This window comes from Callorhinus ursinus, unplaced genomic scaffold (assembly GCF_003265705.2).
Source record: "Callorhinus ursinus isolate GAN/ISIS: 27379988/994484 unplaced genomic scaffold, GSC_fseal_2.0 scaffold9, whole genome shotgun sequence".
NCBI classification, from domain to species: Eukaryota; Metazoa; Chordata; class Mammalia; order Carnivora; family Otariidae; genus Callorhinus; species Callorhinus ursinus.
Genome location: NW_027397071.1, coordinates 15,031,221 through 15,051,532, shown reverse-complemented (window position 1 = coordinate 15,051,532; position 20,312 = coordinate 15,031,221). Strand labels below are relative to the sequence as shown.

The 20,312-nt window shown below is 33.0% G+C and overlaps 1 protein-coding gene across 4 annotated transcripts in view; it reads right to left on the bottom strand.

Annotated features, from left to right (window-relative positions):
- The window catches only part of COL11A1 (collagen type XI alpha 1 chain), a 195,969-nt gene that overhangs the window by 90,384 nt on the left and 85,273 nt on the right, over nt 1-20,312 (bottom strand). For all 4 annotated transcript variants that reach the window (XM_073896230.1, XM_073896231.1, XM_025872583.2 and 1 more), the window contains 13 exons: nt 19,718-19,771; nt 19,554-19,598; nt 18,314-18,367; nt 17,762-17,806; nt 17,444-17,497; nt 16,938-16,982; nt 12,703-12,756; nt 11,322-11,366; nt 10,129-10,182; nt 10,004-10,048; nt 4,801-4,854; nt 3,131-3,238; nt 166-219 (listed from right to left, as the gene is read on the bottom strand). In XM_073896230.1, coding sequence (XP_073752331.1) covers nt 166-219; nt 3,131-3,238; nt 4,801-4,854; nt 10,004-10,048; nt 10,129-10,182; nt 11,322-11,366; nt 12,703-12,756; nt 16,938-16,982; nt 17,444-17,497; nt 17,762-17,806; nt 18,314-18,367; nt 19,554-19,598; nt 19,718-19,771 — 711 coding nt within the window. The remainder of the gene's footprint in view (nt 1-165; nt 220-3,130; nt 3,239-4,800; nt 4,855-10,003; nt 10,049-10,128; nt 10,183-11,321; nt 11,367-12,702; nt 12,757-16,937; nt 16,983-17,443; nt 17,498-17,761; nt 17,807-18,313; nt 18,368-19,553; nt 19,599-19,717; nt 19,772-20,312) is intronic.

The window sequence follows — 20,312 nt, the reverse complement described above, 5'->3', positions numbered from 1 at the left end:
TACTCCAGTCCATAATCCCCTACACACCACGCACCAACATACCCCATGTCTTTCCCTTGTGAAATGATATTTTAAGGATTTATCATCTCAGTGTTACAAACTGAAAGGTAATTATGTGTGATTCATTTCTACAAAATGTAGAAAAAATCAACCTAATTGTTTTACCTTTGGACCTTGTCTTCCTGGATATCCTGGTAATCCTGGAACACCAAGTTTCCCCTAAAGTTAAAAAAAATAATAACAAATAAAAATTCTAAGTTGAATTAAGTATCAGTGATGAGTTTAGTCATTTTTCTAAAAGTTAGAACTACATATTTGACCGCTCAAAAGGAAGATTTGCAACTTTTCACCATACTTTACTTACATTATATTTCCTCATTTGAATAGGGAAAATTGTTTTGGACATATTTCTAATTCCATAATTTTGCTAACTTAACTTTTAAGTGACAGTGCCTTCTTTGAGGACACAGAACCCTGAGCTAAAGAGAATTCTAGGACTCTTTCTGAACTCTTAAGCATGAACAAAGAAATGCCTAAGCTTTTTCAACATTAAAACTATTTAAAGCTAGTTGATGTAGTTAGAACTACATTTAGTTTTTATTGTTTCAACTAAAGTGAATCTTTTTGATAAAATTATTTCATTTCTCACGGTAAATATAAAGCAAGCAATCATGAGTTATTTAACTATCTCTCACTGAATAGCTTAAATAACTATACAAGAAATTCTGACCTATTTTTGAGCAAAGTTTCTTCTTTTATTCAAACATCTGGATAAATCTGGGTTATTAGATATATCAAATGTTGCAAACTACAGCTAAATAGTGATGATTTTGTGGAGTGTTAATTCTTGTGGGTGAAGACTTAAATGTGCCACAATTTTCTTCTAGTGCAATGAGATTACCTTTCATTCTTAAAGTGCTAAAACAAATGGTAAATTACCTTTACCAAAGTCCAAAGATGTGTAAGAAATACCAAGAAGGTTAAAACACTATACTGGGAGGGCACCTGGGTGGCTCAGATGGTTAAGCATCTGCCTTCGGCTCAGGTCATGATCCCAGGGTCCTGGGATCGAGTCCCACATCGGGCTCCCTGCTCCTTGGGAGCCTGCTTCTCCCTCTGCCTCTCTCTCTCTCTCTCTCTCTCTGTCTCTCATGAATAGATAAATAAAATCTTTAAAAAAAAAACACTATCCTGGGAAAATTGCCCCTGGAACAAAGCATTAATTTAAAAATACAAGTAGAGAGAAAACTAAATTAAGTTGAACGAATTGAATCAAATATGTTTGTGGAATTTTACTTTGACTTATTTTCCTTAAGATTTTACAAAAACACACTTCATATATAAAATATTATTTACCAAACTCTTAAACATTAGGAACCACATAGTATCATTACTTTCCATGTACATTTAAACAAAAGAAGAACAGAAACAAAAACAAATCCAAATTACTACATACAACAGTAAAAGATGAGCAGTAACACTATAAACAATAAATATTTTACTGGATGAATCAAGGCAAGAAAATAGGAATATAGTTTATGACCTTTTTATTAGAGATTGAACTAGAGTTGATCAACGCTGCATAGGGAGGCAGCCTTCAGATGGAAAATATGCAAACAAGCCCTAAGAAGCATGCTCATAATGATGTCCCTTTGGATATATTAAGTTATCATATCTGTTTTATGCCACTGATTTCAAGGTTAATGAAATTCTCTAATTATGATCATAAAGCCTTTGTGTTCTATGTTAATCACTGTATTACCATATAAACTCTTATTCACTTGAGAGTTATTTCAAAATAAATCCAGACAGAAAATTTGTTTGCATTTTCAATATGGGGATAGGTAACTTCAATAAAGGGAAAATAATAATGAAAAAAAAAGAAATATTAAAAATGAAGAACTGTGGGGTAAAGTCCTGATACCTCTGAAGAGATGGTGGGATCATTTATACAAATCAAGTGGAGCAAAGATGAGAGGAAGGTCCAGAATAGTCTAAAACTATTGACAAGTGTGAGTACTTGAAGTGGAAGGCCTTGTAAGCCCTTGTTTTCTCCCATTCTTTCCTTCTCCTGCCTAAACACAATGACGTTATTCATCAGTTCATAATTGGCAGCTGGGAGGGTGAAACTGTAGAAGAACCACTAGTCAGGATTCCTAATGACATGGGGAAATTTTTTTTTACTTATCTAGTCACAGTGCCTGTATGATCCTCATACATTTTTCTTCTGAGACAGGATGGCAAGAAGGGAAATTAAGATTTTATTAGGTAGTATGGAATTTCTATACTTTATAGAATAATGGTGTGCTCAGTATGGAAAATCTGGAAAGTAGATAAACATATTAAAAGGAAGGAAATCGTCTGATTTATACCACCAAGAAATAGTTATTATTTATATTATCCTTTAGTGTAATAGGATAACACCTGTCACAGACATTTCTCGTTCCTTTTTAATTTAACTTTGTAGCTACATTTATAAGGTGTTCATCACCTCACTAAATACTCAGTGGGGAAGGCATAATTTCAATGTTGTGTAATATTACATGTAAATGTAAATGTAATGGTTGAAAATATTTTTTGACATATTACATATAGCACAATGGCTCTGAAACCAATGAGATTAGAATTACCTGGGATGTTTTAAAACATGGTGATGCTTGGGTTAACCCCAGACTAAAATTAAAATCTCTTAAAGTTGGGCTTGGACAGCAGGACTTTTTTAAAAACACTTGCTCTTTGAAAATGCATGTTTATGTGAAAAAAATAGAAAGTGTACATTTTGGCTCGAGGAGTAAAGATGATTCCACTTCTTCCAAAACAGTAAGTAGACCACCTTTCATTGATTCTTTGATCCTTTGTTCATCACACTCAAATTTTCAACCTCTAATGTGCAAGAGCTTGAAGAGCTGTTGATTCTGCATAGCCAAGGAGAACAGAGGGGATGGGCAACAAGGAAGAGTGACAAAGGATAAATGGACCCATCTAATGGTTATATTCCTAACAGTATATGGATATGCTTGAAAAGTAATAGAATCTTCCAGATTTCTGACATGGATGACTAAAAATATTTTTAAATGAAAATGAAACATCATCTGCAAGAGCACTTGGGAATTTAAAGTTGTTCACTGACCTTTTCTCCTGCTTGACCAGAAGGACCAGGGTCTCCAGTTGGACCTGCTCGACCTTTGGGTCCTTCAGGGCCATCTTCTCCTCTTGGACCCACTTGACCAACTTCTCCCTGAAATAGAGCAATAACATTCTTATAATTTAAAATATATTGGAGATTAAATAACAGAGAGTATAGTCTATCAAAAAGTCGTATTCTTCAACTCCTCATTTGTTTACGCATGTTTTATTTAGGACAGAGAGGTTTGAAGATCTTTGATTTCATCAATCTTTCCATTAGTAAATAAACAACTGAATATAGTCTGACATTTGAAAACCTACGAAAGTCCGATGTTACCATGTTTTATATTAAAGTAATTTTAATCTATCTCTGTTGCAGAAACTAAGAAAAAAGTAAAAATCAAGGTTAGATTGTAGAGGGTGGCAGAATATTCAACCCCAAAATATGCCACATGGGCGTGAAGATTATTTTGAATTGAAGGCAATTGAGAAAAAGGAGAAGCAAGAGAAGGTGCTAAAAGCAAGATACAGATTTGCAAAGGTGCCCTCCCTCCCCTTTCTACAAGAAAGGACAAAAGTTAGTCACTGGAGACTGCTAGACTTGTTGGTCCGGAGCCAACAGCAGACACCGAGGAGTCTATACAACGAAATTTATTAATTAGCCTTTATCTACCATTACTTTTCCATATATCTGCCTTCTCACAATTTGCAGCCCTAGAAACTCAAAGTCCTTTTCCTTGTCATGTCTCTTCTTCCTTTGCTAAAATGCCATATGAACCCAAATTCTAGCTACCCCTTGAGTTAACTATCATGGAGCGTTCCCGTGTGTAAACGTGAGGCACATGCTAGAAAACTTCTGTTTGTTTTTCTCTTGTTAATCTGTCTCTTGTTAATCTAATTTTACAGGGCCCCAGCCTAAGAACCTAGAAGGTTAGTAGAAAAAGTAATTTTCTTTTCTGACAATAGCAATTTTGGAAATCACTGTTTGGAACACAAGAAAAATGTCTTCATTTTAGACTTTGGTTTTCACCTTGAAATGTGAAAGTTACTGCTCCTAATCTGGAAACAGGCATCACATATTTTTTAGGGAAACAAAAATATCCGGCAGTATGCTTCTTTGATATTAGGTAATATTGAGTTAGATATAAAATAAATCTTCCCAATAAAACACTTAGCTTAGCTTACTTTGGGTAACTCAGATTTTTGTTTGTTTTCTAGACACTCATTACCAGAAAAAAAAGTATACCACCTTTACACTCAAAAATTCAAGATCACTAATAATGGAAGTTCAAGAAAGTTGCAAATACATGGTTTCCAAGCAACACAGGTCCCTACGAAATTTAGAAGAAATCTATCAAACTACTTCTTTTAAGCAATATGATCATCAATTTAGAAAATATCTATAAATGGTACTACTCAACTTTGTATACACACACACATATAGGCTACAGGACACATGGAAATTTAATATAAAATCTGAAAGACTATATTCCTCCACAAAAATTAACACGTCTAATTTTCATATTAAAACCGAAGCAGCAAAGTCTCAGATAGTATGAACATTTTTATTTATCCTGTGCTTGCTATATTTAATTATAAGAATATACACACACACGTGCACACATACACACACGCATAAGTGTATGTTCTGGTATGAATTTTCTTCTTACTTACTCTATCTCCTTTAAGACCCATGTCACCTTTGAATCCTGGAAAACCATCTTCACCCTGAAAAATAAAAGTAATGAACAGGTGTTGAATGATTTGTTTAATGAATCTAAAATATGGCTATATAAAATACAAACACTGATAATTTAGGGAAAATTGTTTTGAGAAATGTGAATCATGTTGTGAAACTTCCTTCTCCCTATTCTAACCTTTGTCGCCCATATCCTCTCATTTTCTACTATTATTGCCTTTAAGTTGCCCTAAGAAATTTTTCTCAAATGTGTCCGTTAAATTTTCTTTATCTTATGGGGGAAATAACCATTTTCTTTATAACAACATATATCCTATGTCATTTGAACAAAGAAAGAATAAATATTTAAATAATTTAAATAATTATCATTTTAACTTTGGAATACAAGAACTTTTGACTACCAAAAAAATGTCTTTACCCTTAATTTACAAATTCAAACCAAAGAATATTATATCATGCAATTTGTATCATGTGCTTTAGACAAATGCCTTCTAGCTCAACTTGTGTTCTATATTACAATCTCTTTTCAGATAAAGAATAAGCAAACCACTATTATCCTTTACATGTACATAGAGAATGCTCATTATCACAACAGACCAGATATACTGAAAATTGGGGCTTCTTTAGTTAAAAAGAGCAGATATTTTGACTATGGAAATACTTCATACCATTCTTAGTGAAATCTAGACTTTTAAAACTAAGCTTCATGAACAAACTTACTGTCTCTTAATTCCAAGAAAATTATATAAAAAATTAAATTTCTAAGGAATAACCACTCAATTTTTCAATAGTATTAACTGAGCATTACTTTGTTCAGAGTATCATGGAGTATTTCAAGATTTTTATTTTAACAATAAAACTGAAGGTAGAACATTTGCATTAATTTTGGTACAAATGGAGTAGGATGGGTGTTCAGAGAAGAAAGACTTGATGGTGATGATGATGATGATGATGATGGTGATGATGATAGTGGTAGTGGCAGTGGTTCTGGTGTTGATGGGAGTGAGGCAAGAAGTTAACTGAAGAAGGTTTGAGAGGGGAGTTAGTATCTTAATTAGGAGTTAGAGAATGGATGTGACTTGCAGAGTTCGAGGAAAGGACGTGTCTGGTCGGGTATGTGAACAGAGCTAGCAAGACTGGCACATATACTTCCACATTCTGCTGCCAAATGATCTCCATAAAAAACAAAATTGATAACATCAATTTTGACTTGAAAGCGCCTCAATGGTTCCAAACTGCTAATAATGAATGTAAGCAGCCAATTCCCCTCCCCTTCTGACCATGATCTAGCCCTTGTTTGTTCACTTTGGCAGTCTTATCTTTGGTCTCTAATCTCCCCTCAACTCCCACCCAATACCCTGAGATTGAGTACTAGAAAAACTGAATTGCCTATATTTCCATTTGTAACTTTTTTTTTTAGATTTTATTTATTTATTTGAGAGAGGGGGGCAGAGGGAGAAGCAGACTCCTCCCTGAGCAGGAAGCCCCACGTGGGGCTCAATCCCAGGACCCTGAGATCATGATCTGAACTGAAGGGAGACACTTAACTGACTGAGCCACCTAAGCGCACCTCCATTTGCAATTCTTGCGTTGGTTGCCATTGTCATACACACACCTGCAAATCCTTTATCTTCTCTTTCTACCTCTGTTTACTTCTACTCTTCTCTCAAGACTCAGTTCATAATTCTGCTATGAAATTTCTCATGACCTCAATCTCCACCCTACCCCCCACTCAAAATTAACCCCTCCATCCTGTGTGCTCCCTCTAAGCATTTATTATTGTAACAACATGCCATTCTGCATTTAGTAGAGCATAGATTTTTCTTTTACTAAATGGTAGAAATAAAGACTTATGCCCGATTAGCCTCTGCACCTCCAGAGCCTCGTACAATTTTGATCCTTAATAACCATCCATGATATTTAATGAACATTTACTAAATGGACATTTACTAAGTGAACATGCCTCAGTGTGTGTTTAGCAAGGTATGTTAAGGTCCAGAAAATAATCAGGTAATTATGGATATATGAGACCTACTCCTAGAAAAGTGATTCCATCTGGTATTTCACCTAAACCTAAAAATTCTAACAGGTCTAGAAGTTTCCTTTAAGACAAAAGGTTGAGGTTTTCAACATCCTGGCTTAAAAGTGGGATGTTTGTAGGATTCTCTCTGTGCTGAATGCAATTGGGCAATAATAGAGGCTTAAAAGCTGAAAATGACCATTTAACTTCCTATTGACTATTGTCTCCATTACTTTCTCCCTAGAGAGAAGGGTAATTACACAGTTGCCAAATTTAGTTTAAAGAACACTGCTATGTAAGTCAAAAATCAATAACAGTTTTTAGGATTTTTCCAGGCAGAAATTTTTGTTTCAGGAGAGAACATATGGACTAGATGCTATTTCTGTCATACTCTTGTTTTCCGTTCACAATTAGAAAATAGAGAAGCAAATAAGAAATAAATTAGATGACTTAAATATTAGGTATATCCTTACAATAAGTGGCAATTTTTTAAAACAAGTGACACTATAAGTTACTAAGTCCTAAACTATTAGGTCCTAAAACTATTAGGTCTACATTAATCTTCAGAAAAGAAGAAACAGTTTTAGAAGATGAGTAAAAGAGGAATTCGTCTATGCCATTTGGTTCATTGGATTATGTTGCTTAAGGTCTAAGGAACACATCTGTCTGAACAATGGAGAATTTAAATCCTAGTTAGGGTACTAACTTTCTATTTCACCTTTAGTTAACAATTAAAGTTGTTATGTGTAAAAAGAAAAAAGTTTCAACTTCCTTATCTCTTTTGAGATAGTCAATTATAATACTTTTGAGATAGTCAATTATAATACATACTCAGAAAAACAAAATAAATTATAGATATTAAAATTCATGAAGATTTAATGATTTTTCACCGAGTCTGAAAATAGGGACAACTCTTCTCATTAGAAAAATGTTTCCATTAACTTTTATATAAAATTTCTCTAAACCTAGATTAGATCAAATAACAGCTGTAAATAAAATAAAGGATAAAATAAAAGGTATAGCTGAAAAATACCTGAGTGATTTTTTTAGGACAATGTCCTCATTTTACGGATTTAAAATAAGTCTCAGAGAAATGAGACAATCTGCCTCAGTTTACCGGTCTGGTTAGTATGAGAACTATAATGGAACTCAGAACTTTAACTCTCAATTTAAAATTTTAATTCTTTTTCTCTACATCTACTTGTTGCTTCTAAGACCATACACCATTCAAAACAACCAATGATGTCAAATTGCTTTTCTACATATAAGCAGTACACATTTTTTCCCCTGCTTGTTTCTTTTCACATGTATCTTGTCATATACAATTTTATTTACCTCTGTCATTTTGCCATTACCCCTTTTTCCAGCAAGTACACAACTTCCCCATCCCAATTAAACACCTTTCCTTTAAACACTGTCTTCCTAAAAATCTTTGGAAGACACTTATTCCAGATCCAAATCTGAATTGATGCTTAAATGTTTTAACAAGAAAAATTTCAGGGGCACCTGGGTGGCTCAGTCAGTTAAGTGTCTGCCTTCAGCTCAGGTCATGATCCCAGGGTCCTGGGATCAAGTCCTGCATCGGGCTCCCTGCTCGGCGGGGAACCTGCTTCTACCTCACCCTCTCCTCCCAACTCTGCTCTCTCTCACCATCTCTGTCTCTTTCTCAAATAAATAAATAAAATCTTAAAAAAACGAAGTATTTTAGAGATGATACATATATGTGTGCATATATAAATATATATATACATACATGTATATACATATGTATGTATATATACATTTTTTTACACAGGCCATCTGCATATAATTACAAGTTCAACCTTGTCTGATCAATCATTGTGCTCAGCAACCAAGTCAGGAATACATTATATCCTGAAGTTCGTCTGTGATGATAAGAATGAATTGGGATTCTCATTAGAGTAGCTGAGTTCATTTAAAATGACGTTTTTCATACAATAGAACTGAATATAATTGCATAACTTGACAATGTGTCAATATGTTACTTTTTATTTTTTCAGAAAAATAAATTATAATGGATAGAAGTCCATCCCTTCTTGTTATCCACTCTTTATTGATTTCAAATCCACACAAGGTGCTTTGTGTGTATGTGTGCTTTTATAACATTATGACTATGGAAATAAAGTTATCCTTAAAATCAAAATTTATATTCCATAATTTTTCAACAAAACTACAAACATTTTATTTTAAACCCTAAATTTTAAATGTAATATTGTAGTAAGCATTTACAATACTGACTGTGAGTAATGTCATTTTATTTTAACATAATTACTAAAGGATTTGGGGGATCTACATTGACATTAAGCATTTATGTAAAAAAAAAAAAAATCTCAGTTTCAGCTTCTTTGTCCAAAGACAAACTACAAATGCTCTATAAAAAAATCCCACATTCTTTCATCCACCTCTGCCTAGTTTTAATCTTTATTTCCTTCTCATTAATACTTTTGCTTTGTATAGAGTATAATGTATAAAGACTTCCTCTTCCTCCAAATGATTTAGGGTACTTCTAAATTTTGCACTGCATTTCAGCTTAAGAACTTTGGGGATTTTAGTAAAGACAGAAAAGAACGAACATTCCTCTGTTAAACATACAACTGGATATTGTATAAACTCTGTAGCTAATTGTTTTTTTAAAGATTTTATTTATTTATTTGAGAGAGAGAGAACGAGAGATAGAGAGCACAAGAGGGAAGAGGGTCAGAGGGAGAAGCAGACTCCCTGCCGAGCAGGGAGCCCGATGTGGGACTCGATCCCGGGACTCCAGGACCATGACCTGAGCTGAAGGCAGTCGCTTAACCAACTGAGCCACCCAGGTGCCCAAACCCTGTAGCTAATTTATTCATAAGGCAACTCTATGATTTAGAAAAGGTAAACACGTGTAAGAAAAAAAGGGATACAGGATTAATTCTGTTTATGACATATCTTTGCTTCTCTTCTATAATTTAGTCCTCATCCCAAGATATAATATTTCTTCAAAAAAATTTGCAGGATACACGGTACAAAATCAGGCTTGCATTGTCTGTTATCAAGTAATTATTTAATATATATTGGCAAATGAAATATCTGCTGAAAAAATTTAAATTTTTGGTCTAATAGATAAATGGCAATTAAAATCCCCTAAATAAATTATACTTTACCTTTTCACCTTTAGATCCCTTGAGACCTCTGACACCATCTGCTCCCTATGGAATAAATTAGAGGAATTAAATGATTATAATATTTTGCATTGAAATTAAATGGTGTGAAAAAGAATAACATTTACCTTTACTCCTCGGGGACCAGGGTAGCCAATAGGACCCTGTGGACCAGGTGGACCCTAAAAAAGACCCATTGCTATTTAAATATAGAATACATTGAAAGTGCTACTCATTCCCACACTATAATTTTACCAAATAATCTACAAAAAGATGACATTTTTCTACTATTGGTAGAGATTACTTAGGGAGTTTATCATTTGTTTCCAAAGTCAAATATGATGAACAAACCATGCGACTAGTCCTACCTACTCCAAATTTATTGTATCATATATTTATGCAAAAATAAGATAAACATTATATATAAAATAAAGTGAATAATTATATAATTAATAACTAATTTTCTAAACCTGAAAATGTCTGGTGTCTTCAATGTCTACAATAGACAAATATTTGTAATAGAAAACTGGTATAACTTTTGTAGAATTCACGTCATCAAGAAGATGATCAAAATTATATATTTTCCACAGCTGGTTTCATTTAATAAGTTTAAGTAAAGGAAACAATTTTTAAAAATATAATATATAATTTCTATAGTAATGCTGTCTTTTAATGCTATTTTAATGAGTCTAAAAGTAGCAACTCTAAACAAAATGATCCTACCCGCTTCTCTTGTAATCCAAAATAGTATTAACAATAAATAAGCTCTTATTTGAATATTTTATTTAGATATTTTGATAATCATTGCTCTTACAATTAAATCTCCTCTTTTTTATAAATCACCAGAGAGTAATAAGTAAAGATAAAATTAGGGTGACATAAACAGTTTATTGATATTTAGTAATTCTTATCCAATTTCATTATTATCATTTGTGGTAATTTATTCCACATATACTACATATGCAGAATCTGGATTTATCTCTGATCATGAGAATATTTATTTAAAAAGTAGAGAATACAGTCTAGTTTATAAAATTACTAATACAAAATTAAAACTTATCTATCTGAGACACATCTGCTTATTACACCTTAAACAAAAATAACTACCAGGACATGATTTATATTTAAATGACAGCAAAAAGTCTTTAGAAAGTAAAGACATGTTAAAAGGTAAATACAAACTATTTTCTGGTCCTTACTTTCCAGTATTCCTATCCCTACGTGATCATAGAAGAACATATATCATAAAGATGACCAAAGTAAGGCATTTTCTCTTAGACATAAGGCGACAGGACATTTACATGGATACTTTGTAACATACCAGAGCACCCTTTTCTCCAGATTGGCCTTCTTTTCCAGGATGACCCTATATTTAGTAAAAACATAATACTGGTAAGATGTAATATTAACGGTAGCTTATAACACTACAAAATTTTTCCTTTTTTTCAAGTCTCTTGTTTCAAAAGATATTGAACATTTGCATCAGGGCATATGGCTTTAAATAACATTAGAAATTGCATTTGGAAGGAAACATAATAAGCTTATATTTTATGGATATAAGTTTCACCAACTAGTAATGTATTTGAGAGAGTTTGGGACAAGTACATAAAAGGATACAGAACGTCCCTTAACAATTCAGTGCCACTATCAATTAGTTCTTTCATAAAGGTATTTATTTCAATATGACTTCTATTTTGCATATTGATCAAATAATCAAACATACATCTTCAAAAGGCAGCTAAGGCATATGAATGGGACATTTGAAAATATAGCAAGATCACAAATACTAATAGTTTTAATAATAAAATTATTGAGAGTCAGTAAACAAAAATGTGTAACTCCATCACAATTATAACCAGTAAAAATTTTAGATCCTCGCTCAAAAATATAAGTAGTTTGAGGAAAATAAAAGAAACGTAAATAACAAATTTTTAAAAATAACAACTGCAGGGGCACCTGGGTGGCTCAGTCTGTTAAGCGTCTGCCTTTGGTTCAGGTCATGATCCCAGTGTCCTGGGATCGAGTCCCGCATCGGGCTCCCTGCTCAGTGGGGAGCCTGTTTCTCCCTCTCCTCTCTGCTCATGCTTCTCTTCTCACTATCTCTGTCACAATCTCTGTCTTTCTCTCTCAAATAAATAAATAAAATCTTTTAAAAAAATAACAACTACAGTTATTATATAATTACACATTTTTATTGTTATACATTGGGGTACAATAAACATTGCTATATTTCTAGAAAAGGTAGAAATCTCTGAAGGTTGAGGAATTTTCAAATGGTGAGAAATTACTACTGGACCCTCAGGAAACATGTACTTTGAAAAATGAGAGAGAATGGGAAAGTGCTTCCTGGGTGGGGGGGAGTCAGGGGGGAGGCCACAGGAAAGGTTTAGCAATAAAGACATTTTGAGAATGCTGAGAGTAAAGGGAGTAGATCTGCTTGCCTGGAACTGATGGTTCGCGAGGAAGTAGGAAGATCTTGAGATTCTGGCACCAGAGTACTAGAATGAGTTTATCCAAGGACCACTGCATGATCCTTAAAGATTTTGCAATATGGAAGTGACATGATGAAATGGTATTTTTAGAGGGATCAATGTTTCATTACTGGTTTAATTTGTTTTCAGGAAACCACTTCTAAAATACATGTAAAATCTATTTTTGACGGTAATATATAGAAATTTTAATGACAAGTAACTATTACTTACAGGAGGCCCATCAGCACCAGGAAGTCCTGCAAGGCCTGGTTTTCCTTGTGGTCCCTAGTCAAAAGGGAGAAAGAGAACATTTTATTTTAAAAAATGAGAATAATGAAAAGTCTGGCTTTTACATAGGAATATACTATTAATAAAATTCTTAACAAGTCTCTAGCTTTTATCTATAAGCAATAAACATTTAAATGACTTTTAAATATATGTAGAAAACATTATATTGAGATAAATGAAAACCAAATTTTACATATGTCAAAAACATGCTAGTTTACGGCCGGCTTTGTAGTCCTAAATGTAGCTTCTTTTAAATTAGCAAATTAGTTTTTGCCTACCACAATAAACTAGAGCTTAGAGAATAAAAAGAAAGACAATACAGGTCAGGGATATGTTGATTTATTTCCATCAAAGATATTAATAAGTGCCAATTCAAGTAATTATATGGTAACATTGATGGAACATAACCAATTATTAAAATGTGTTAAGAAATATGTTATATTGTGACAGCTATTCATAGGACACAAAGAAAAACAAATCTAATATTTTGATGTCAAAGGACATAAGCTAATATGCAACTATTAACACTAATAACTATTCTACTCATTACTCTAATTTCTTTTTAACCATGGATGGTTTCAAATGTCTTTTAACATGCCGTTACTACAGTTGGAACGTAGTAAGAACGGCTACCACAAGAAGTAAACTTTTCTTGATAGGAAAATAGGCATTCTGCTGAGAATAATTAACTTATCAAGTCTCCAGAGCCCAAACAATTATTGCTTACTGGTCAAGTAATTAGGCAGAATTTAGAAAGAATTGAAAGGGAAAAGCTATATACGCAATCCTAGATATCAGACACAATATCCATTTCCATTCTCAGAGAGTTTTTAGGAAAAGTGTTATATTTATATAGACTGATAATCTAGAGTTTACAAGAGATGTAACTTAAATCACAACAGAACAACAAAAAAATTGAGAATAACCTTTAAATTGAACAATTTATATTTTATAACTGAGGTGAACTGCATCTCATTTAAAGGATTTAAATGTTTCCATTTACCACTCTGCAAAGTCATTTTCAGTCAAGTAATCTAACATGTCATGACCATTGTAAAACACTATATTTTTAATGATAGTATTTTGTCTGTCACATAAATTATCTTTTGCTTTCAAGACAATGGTCTTATTTCTTCAAAAAGAGATGTAAAGTACAAATGCAGAACTATTCCAGTAATTACTCTTACCAGCAGTTGTGATATTTTATGATGATGACCTATGGGCAAAACTACATGGATTTTTTGTTGTTGCTATATTTAAGGGACTAGAAATATTAAAAATCTTGAGCTATAAAATGATTCTTAAAAAAATTACGTTAACCATTCTGACTGGTGTGAGGTAATATCTCACTGTAGTTTTGATTTGTATTTCCCTAATGATGAGTGATGTTGAGCATCTTTTCATGTGTCATATTTTTTAGATTTTAATAAAATAATGAAAACTTATTGTGTTTCTATGCATTATGTTAAGCAATTTATAGATAGGTAGATGATGATGGTAGATGATAGATAAGATACACAGTCCTTTTTTTTTTTGATATACAGTCCACTTTAAGTCTCAAACAATTCCATAAAGTATCCTTGTCTAAAGAGTTTGGGTAAATTAACCAATGTTAATTATGTGACAGAGTTGCAGTATAAGTGAACCCAGATCCATATCCATGTTCAAAGCCCTTGCCTTTGATATTTATTTTGTGTCTTGTTATTTCATTCTTAACTCAGAAAGTTATATAATATTATTTGTTTTCTCTAATGTAATTAATACATGAGTGATGTAAATTATGACATCATAAATCAAATCACAGGAGACTTTCAGGATATTTAAATTATCAAAATGTCAGGATAAAGAATATAGTTGTTTTATCTAATTTAGTTAATTGACAACATATATAAAATATTTTATCACAAATATAATAAAAGTACAGGCTATAACTTAGGACAAAAATATAAAAGTTAGCGGGAATTTAAAATACATGACAATATTTATATTTTATTTGTTAGATTATACCATGATCCAGCTGAAAACACCATTCACCCAATTTTGGGAGACAAGGTTCTTAAGCCAGAATGAACAGAATACAGTGTATCATAAAGAAAATAAAGTAATATAGAGGCAAAATAAAAAAATATACATCATAGATGCAGTATAAATAGAACAGGCATCTCTCATGTTCTTGAGTTCCTTTCTTTTGATGAAAAGAGACTATCTTTGAACCCACAAGCTGGATACATTCAGATTGGAAAAATAAGCTGCTTGGCCTGAAGACAGCCCTCTTCCTACCACAAGTACAGTGAACCAGCTCCTATATTTCACCTTTGGCTCGGCAAACGGAGTTCAGATATCCTAGTTTACCTTAAAAGCAAAGTCCTCTTAAGGATCCAATTCACGGTAGAAAATTTAATAGACTTACGCTCAAATACAATTTGTTATGAATATGGTATGTTCATGATGAGCTAAAGTATGGTAAAAGATGCCCAAGTTAAAATTTCTGGTCTAAAGTAAAGATTTGAAATCACTTTGGGTACATCTTTAATTCACAGGGCACTTTCCAATAGATCTCTGTACCATACAGAAAATATGCACAAAAAAGTATCTTAAAGACCACTTAAATTTGATGTTAACTCTCACAACATAATAATAAGATAAATAACTCAATTAGAATATTACCAAAGTATTTGAATAGATATTTTACCAAAGAAGATACAGAAATAGCCAATAAGCACATGAAAAGATGCTCAACATCACTAGTGATTAGGGGAATGAAAATTAATACCACAATGAGATACCATTTCATGCTGAGAAGAGTGACAATAATCAAGAAGGAAAGCAAACATTCATGAAGATCTGGAGAAACTAGAATCCTCATACATTGCTGATAGGAATGAAATAATGGTGCAACTACTTTGGAAAACAGTTTGGAAACTTCCTCCAGTGTTAAGCATTAAATTTACCATATAACCCAGAAATTCCACTTCTGTGTGTCTACCCAAAAGAAATCAAAATAAGTTCCACACAAAGACCTATATGCAAATATTCATAGCAGCACTATTCACAACAGCTCAAAAGAGTAAACAACTCATAAGTCCATAATATGGATAAAGAAGTAAACAAAATGTGGTATATTCCATTAATGGAATGCATTTTACAGTGAAAAGGAGCAAAAGAACTGATGTATGCTGCAACATGAGTAAACCTCGAAAACACTATGCCAAATGAAAGAAGCCAGACACAAAGGCCACATATTATATTCATTTATATGATTAAGTTCACATTTTAAATTCATTCATGTATTTCATTCATATTAAGTGTCCAGAAAAGGCAAATCTACAGACAGACAGAAAGCAGAGTAGTGGTTGTCTAAGTTGGTGGGTAGAACAGAGAGTGCAAATTGACATAAAGTTTCTTTCTGGGGTGGCAAAAATATTCTAAAAAAATTTGATTGTAGCACAATTCTGTAAATTTACTAAAAATCATTGACCAGTACACTTAAAATGAGTGAAATTTTATGATGTGAAATTACACCCCAGTAAAGCTGCTTATTTTTAAAAAAATAATATGTTCACAGAAATCAATGATAAGGGGAAAGGGTATTAAAAGGAACCAGCTAACACTGAACTGTAACCATAGGGGACAGGAACTATTTGTTAAGGAATCCAGCAGAAGAAATCAGGGAGAGAGACATCTTTTAATTAAAGATTTATTCTTGTTTTGATCCAGACATTGAGTTATTAACAAGAACATCCTTTGCCATTTATACATGAAAAATGGTGAGAATGATAACTTTACAATTTTCCCTTAATCAGATCTTGCTAGAAACCCTTTGTCGCAGGCAAACCTAATGACATTTTTTTTTTAAATAATGAGAAAGAAAAGGAGAACCAAAATGAAGAGAAAACACTCATTCATACCAGTGCATTTCTAAAATTAATATAGCTGAGAAGGTCACATTTGGAAGCTATCCAAATGGAACTATGTGAATTTTATCATTTATAGTTCAGAGATGTATGAATGACTTACCCCTCTCACACAGTACTCTCAAGGTTTTACTCCAGATTAATTCCTTATGTACTGAGCCATCTCGACATCTTATCAAAAATAGAAGGCAGGCTTTGCTTCTGCCTAAGGTTGACAACCCAAAATTGGTGACTAGGCATTACCAGAACCACAGAGTAACTTACTTTTTCACCAGGAGGACCGATTGGACCTTGTGGACCAGGAAGACCCTATTTTAAAAGAATTCATTTCATATGTCAGGAACCACATCATAAGAATACATTTTTTTTAAATAGAAAAATAACCTTCTGTTTCACATGAAATGAGTCATGAGAATCTATATACATTCCCCACACTTCCCAGAAAGTTTTGGAACACTGTGAGGCATTTTACACAGGCTACTCTTCTGGCAGTGGGACTGTAATACAATCCTAGTCAGAAACCTTCTGCAGGTGTGGCTATCCATGCCGGCATTCCATGAACACTGAATGATTCATTTTATTCTTGGAAAAAAGGGGCCTCTGCAAATTTGATCAAATTTTTCAAAAAGGGAAAAAAATAATTGTCTTCCTACTTTCACATTGCAAACATTTCTAGCCCTACACAGGAAATGTTGAGGCTGTCCGTGTTCTCATGAAAAGATACCCTTTTACCTCATTATCTCAAAGGAACTGCAGTGGTTTGGACTTACCTGAGGTCCTGGATTCCCTTGCTGCCCTGGAGGTCCAGGCTCCCCTTGGGGACCCTGCCAGAGAAAAATGGAGAGTCTTTAATAGGGCAAGTTCACATAGTTGTCTTTTTTTTTTCTTCTCATTTAAAAAACAGTCCCCAAATCAATTTTCCCCATGGAGAATCTGGAAAATCTCATAAATATTAATGCTAGCAGAAGCTAATGGACTTAGCAAAATATTGTAAGAATTTTTTTTTTTTTTTTAGATTTGGCAACAGAAGCGGTTTGTTAGTACCTAGATTGCAGAAATGAGTTATTTTACAGATGGTTTCTCCATACCATGTTTCCTTTTGGTCCTGGGGGGCCATCTACACCCGCAATACCCTTCAATAAAGACAAAAAATATTTATATACATATTTACATATGTGCAAATATGCTGTATAAGTAATTACATATAATATATATATATATGGATATTTGTAAGCTTAAATGCTACAACAGAAAATTAAAAAAAAAATTAACCTAGTAGCATGACACCCACTAGCCTGGGGTAACTAAAAATCATTTTAGGATTTAGAGATGAGGAAAAAGGCAAGGTCTATACTCTCTTATCTATGTCCACATTGGAGACAACCTAGCAGCATTTTCCACTGTGTGTTGGAAATTTGACATGAAACAATAAAGTAGATAAACTAAAAAGAAGAGAAAAGAAAGAAAGGGGGTAGGGGGAGAATAATCAGTTTAACTGATAGACAGGATCATTAGGTCTTAGAATATAACAAAGCAGTAAATACCTAGCTGTCTACTGAAAGCTGTCATGGTCTTATGCTTTAAAATATCTGACAACAAGCTTTCCCTAGAAAATTCGGAATATTTCCAGCAATACATACAGGCTGCCCAGTAGGTCCTGGAGTCCCCCTAGGTCCCAGCAGACCTCGTGGGCCCTAGAAGGAAAAAAAAAAAAAAAAACATGTCCTCATTAGAAATTGCCTTCAAATACACCTCTTCCTCCAAAGAAATTTGAATATAATGTTCAGAGTAAAAATATCTATACATCGTCTATTTACACGCTGCCTGTGGTGTTTAAAATACCATTTTTATGTAACACAAATATCTCATGTTTATACTGATCCAAGTCAGAATGGATAACAGGGAGTTTTAGCACATACACTCTGTCTCTTTGATTCTATAAATCTACATATGAGTCACTTGGGAAATTTTAAAAATAAGAAGTAGCTTAATATTTTTTGTCACTTCTGTGTCATTTTCTGACTTGACTGGCAACCCTGAATCTTATTAAATCTTATTATTCAATCAGATAGACTATACGAATCAAAAAATCCTGATTTTCTTGTTTTATATTCCTTCTTGAGAGAATATTCATAAAGGGAAAGAAAGAAACAGGTGTTTAAATAAACTATATATGCGGATAATAGAAATCATTTTCCTAAGAGATTTTTTTAAAATTATTATTCTTGAAAATTAATCAATTTCTTCTCTTCTTTTTCTCCTCCTCCATGTGCTCCATCTCCTTTTCCTTCTTTAGAAAAATGAGTGCAGTCATTTACTGCCTCTCCTGTTCCCTTGAGCCTGTCAACTCAAAAGCGCTATAATGTGACAAGCTAGGACTGAAATCAAGAGGCTTGGCTCTAGTCTGGTGTTTAGATTAACTAGCTCTGGGTAAACCTTCCCAATTCAGTTTCCTCATTTGTATAATTTGGTGGAAAAAAGTAATATAATCTAGCACGTTTTATCCTCATATCTGATATATACTATTTTCTTGTTTCTTCTGGTCGTAAGATCCATTTATCCTAAATATATAGATAGATTCTGGAGCTATTGATCATATTAAAAAAAAAAGATAAAGAAACAGCCACAAAAACTAGGTAAGATTTTTGGCTGAAAAGATGTTCTCTTCCACATTTCTTTCCTCTCCATAGTCTCAGACTTTCTCTATAACAAAGTCTATGTGCCCTCCTTTTAAAATGTTTTCCCGTAATGATTACCTGGTTAGTTAGCTTAAGTAAGACTGCTAAATCACCTGAGTTTATTACTGACTTTATATGTATGATACCGGTCACTGTTCTTCCAAGACAGAGTATTATTTTAAAAACAAAGGAAGTTGCTTACAGCTTCACCTGGAAGACCCCTCGGTCCTATTTCTCCATCTTCTCCCTGTCATCGGCAAAATGAATGTGAGGATAACACAGTTAGAAAACACATCGATTCAACACAACTTTTTCTCTTATGTTTTAATTTCAGATATTTGTTAAAAGAAATTAAGTTTAATATACCCTCATCCCATCTTCTCCAGGAGGACCAGGAAGACCTTGGGGACCCCGTTCACCCTATTAAATAAATATAAATATGATTAGAAAATGAAATAAAGCAGATGTTTACAAATCTATCCTACAGTGATCCTGCTAAATATACAGATAATTTGTCAGGGAAACGTATACTTTCTTTGTCCTCCTAAGAACACTGCAGAGATAAATTATAATTTCATATTAACTGACTTTATATATTACTATGCTAGAAAAAAAATGTTCCTTCAATTTTAAAAACAAAAAGGTTTGGAAAAAAACCCAAAATAATTTTCAGACAATTATTACAAACTAAATCATGTAGAAAATTATTTTGCTGAAGATTGTTTTAAACAGAGATACACTTTAGTGATTTTAATGTAATTTAAATTTTTTCTGCTTCTAAGATTCATAATAAATCAGCACAACCAGAGACAGCTAAAGAGATTTTGGATTTTTTAAAAAACAAAATTGTGTATTTCTCTTGACATGGGGTAGGTATACACTAAATATCTTCCTAGACATCCATAGTGTTCTCTTTTCTGTTTTTCTTTTCTTTTAATATTCTCCAATTTACATAAAGTTT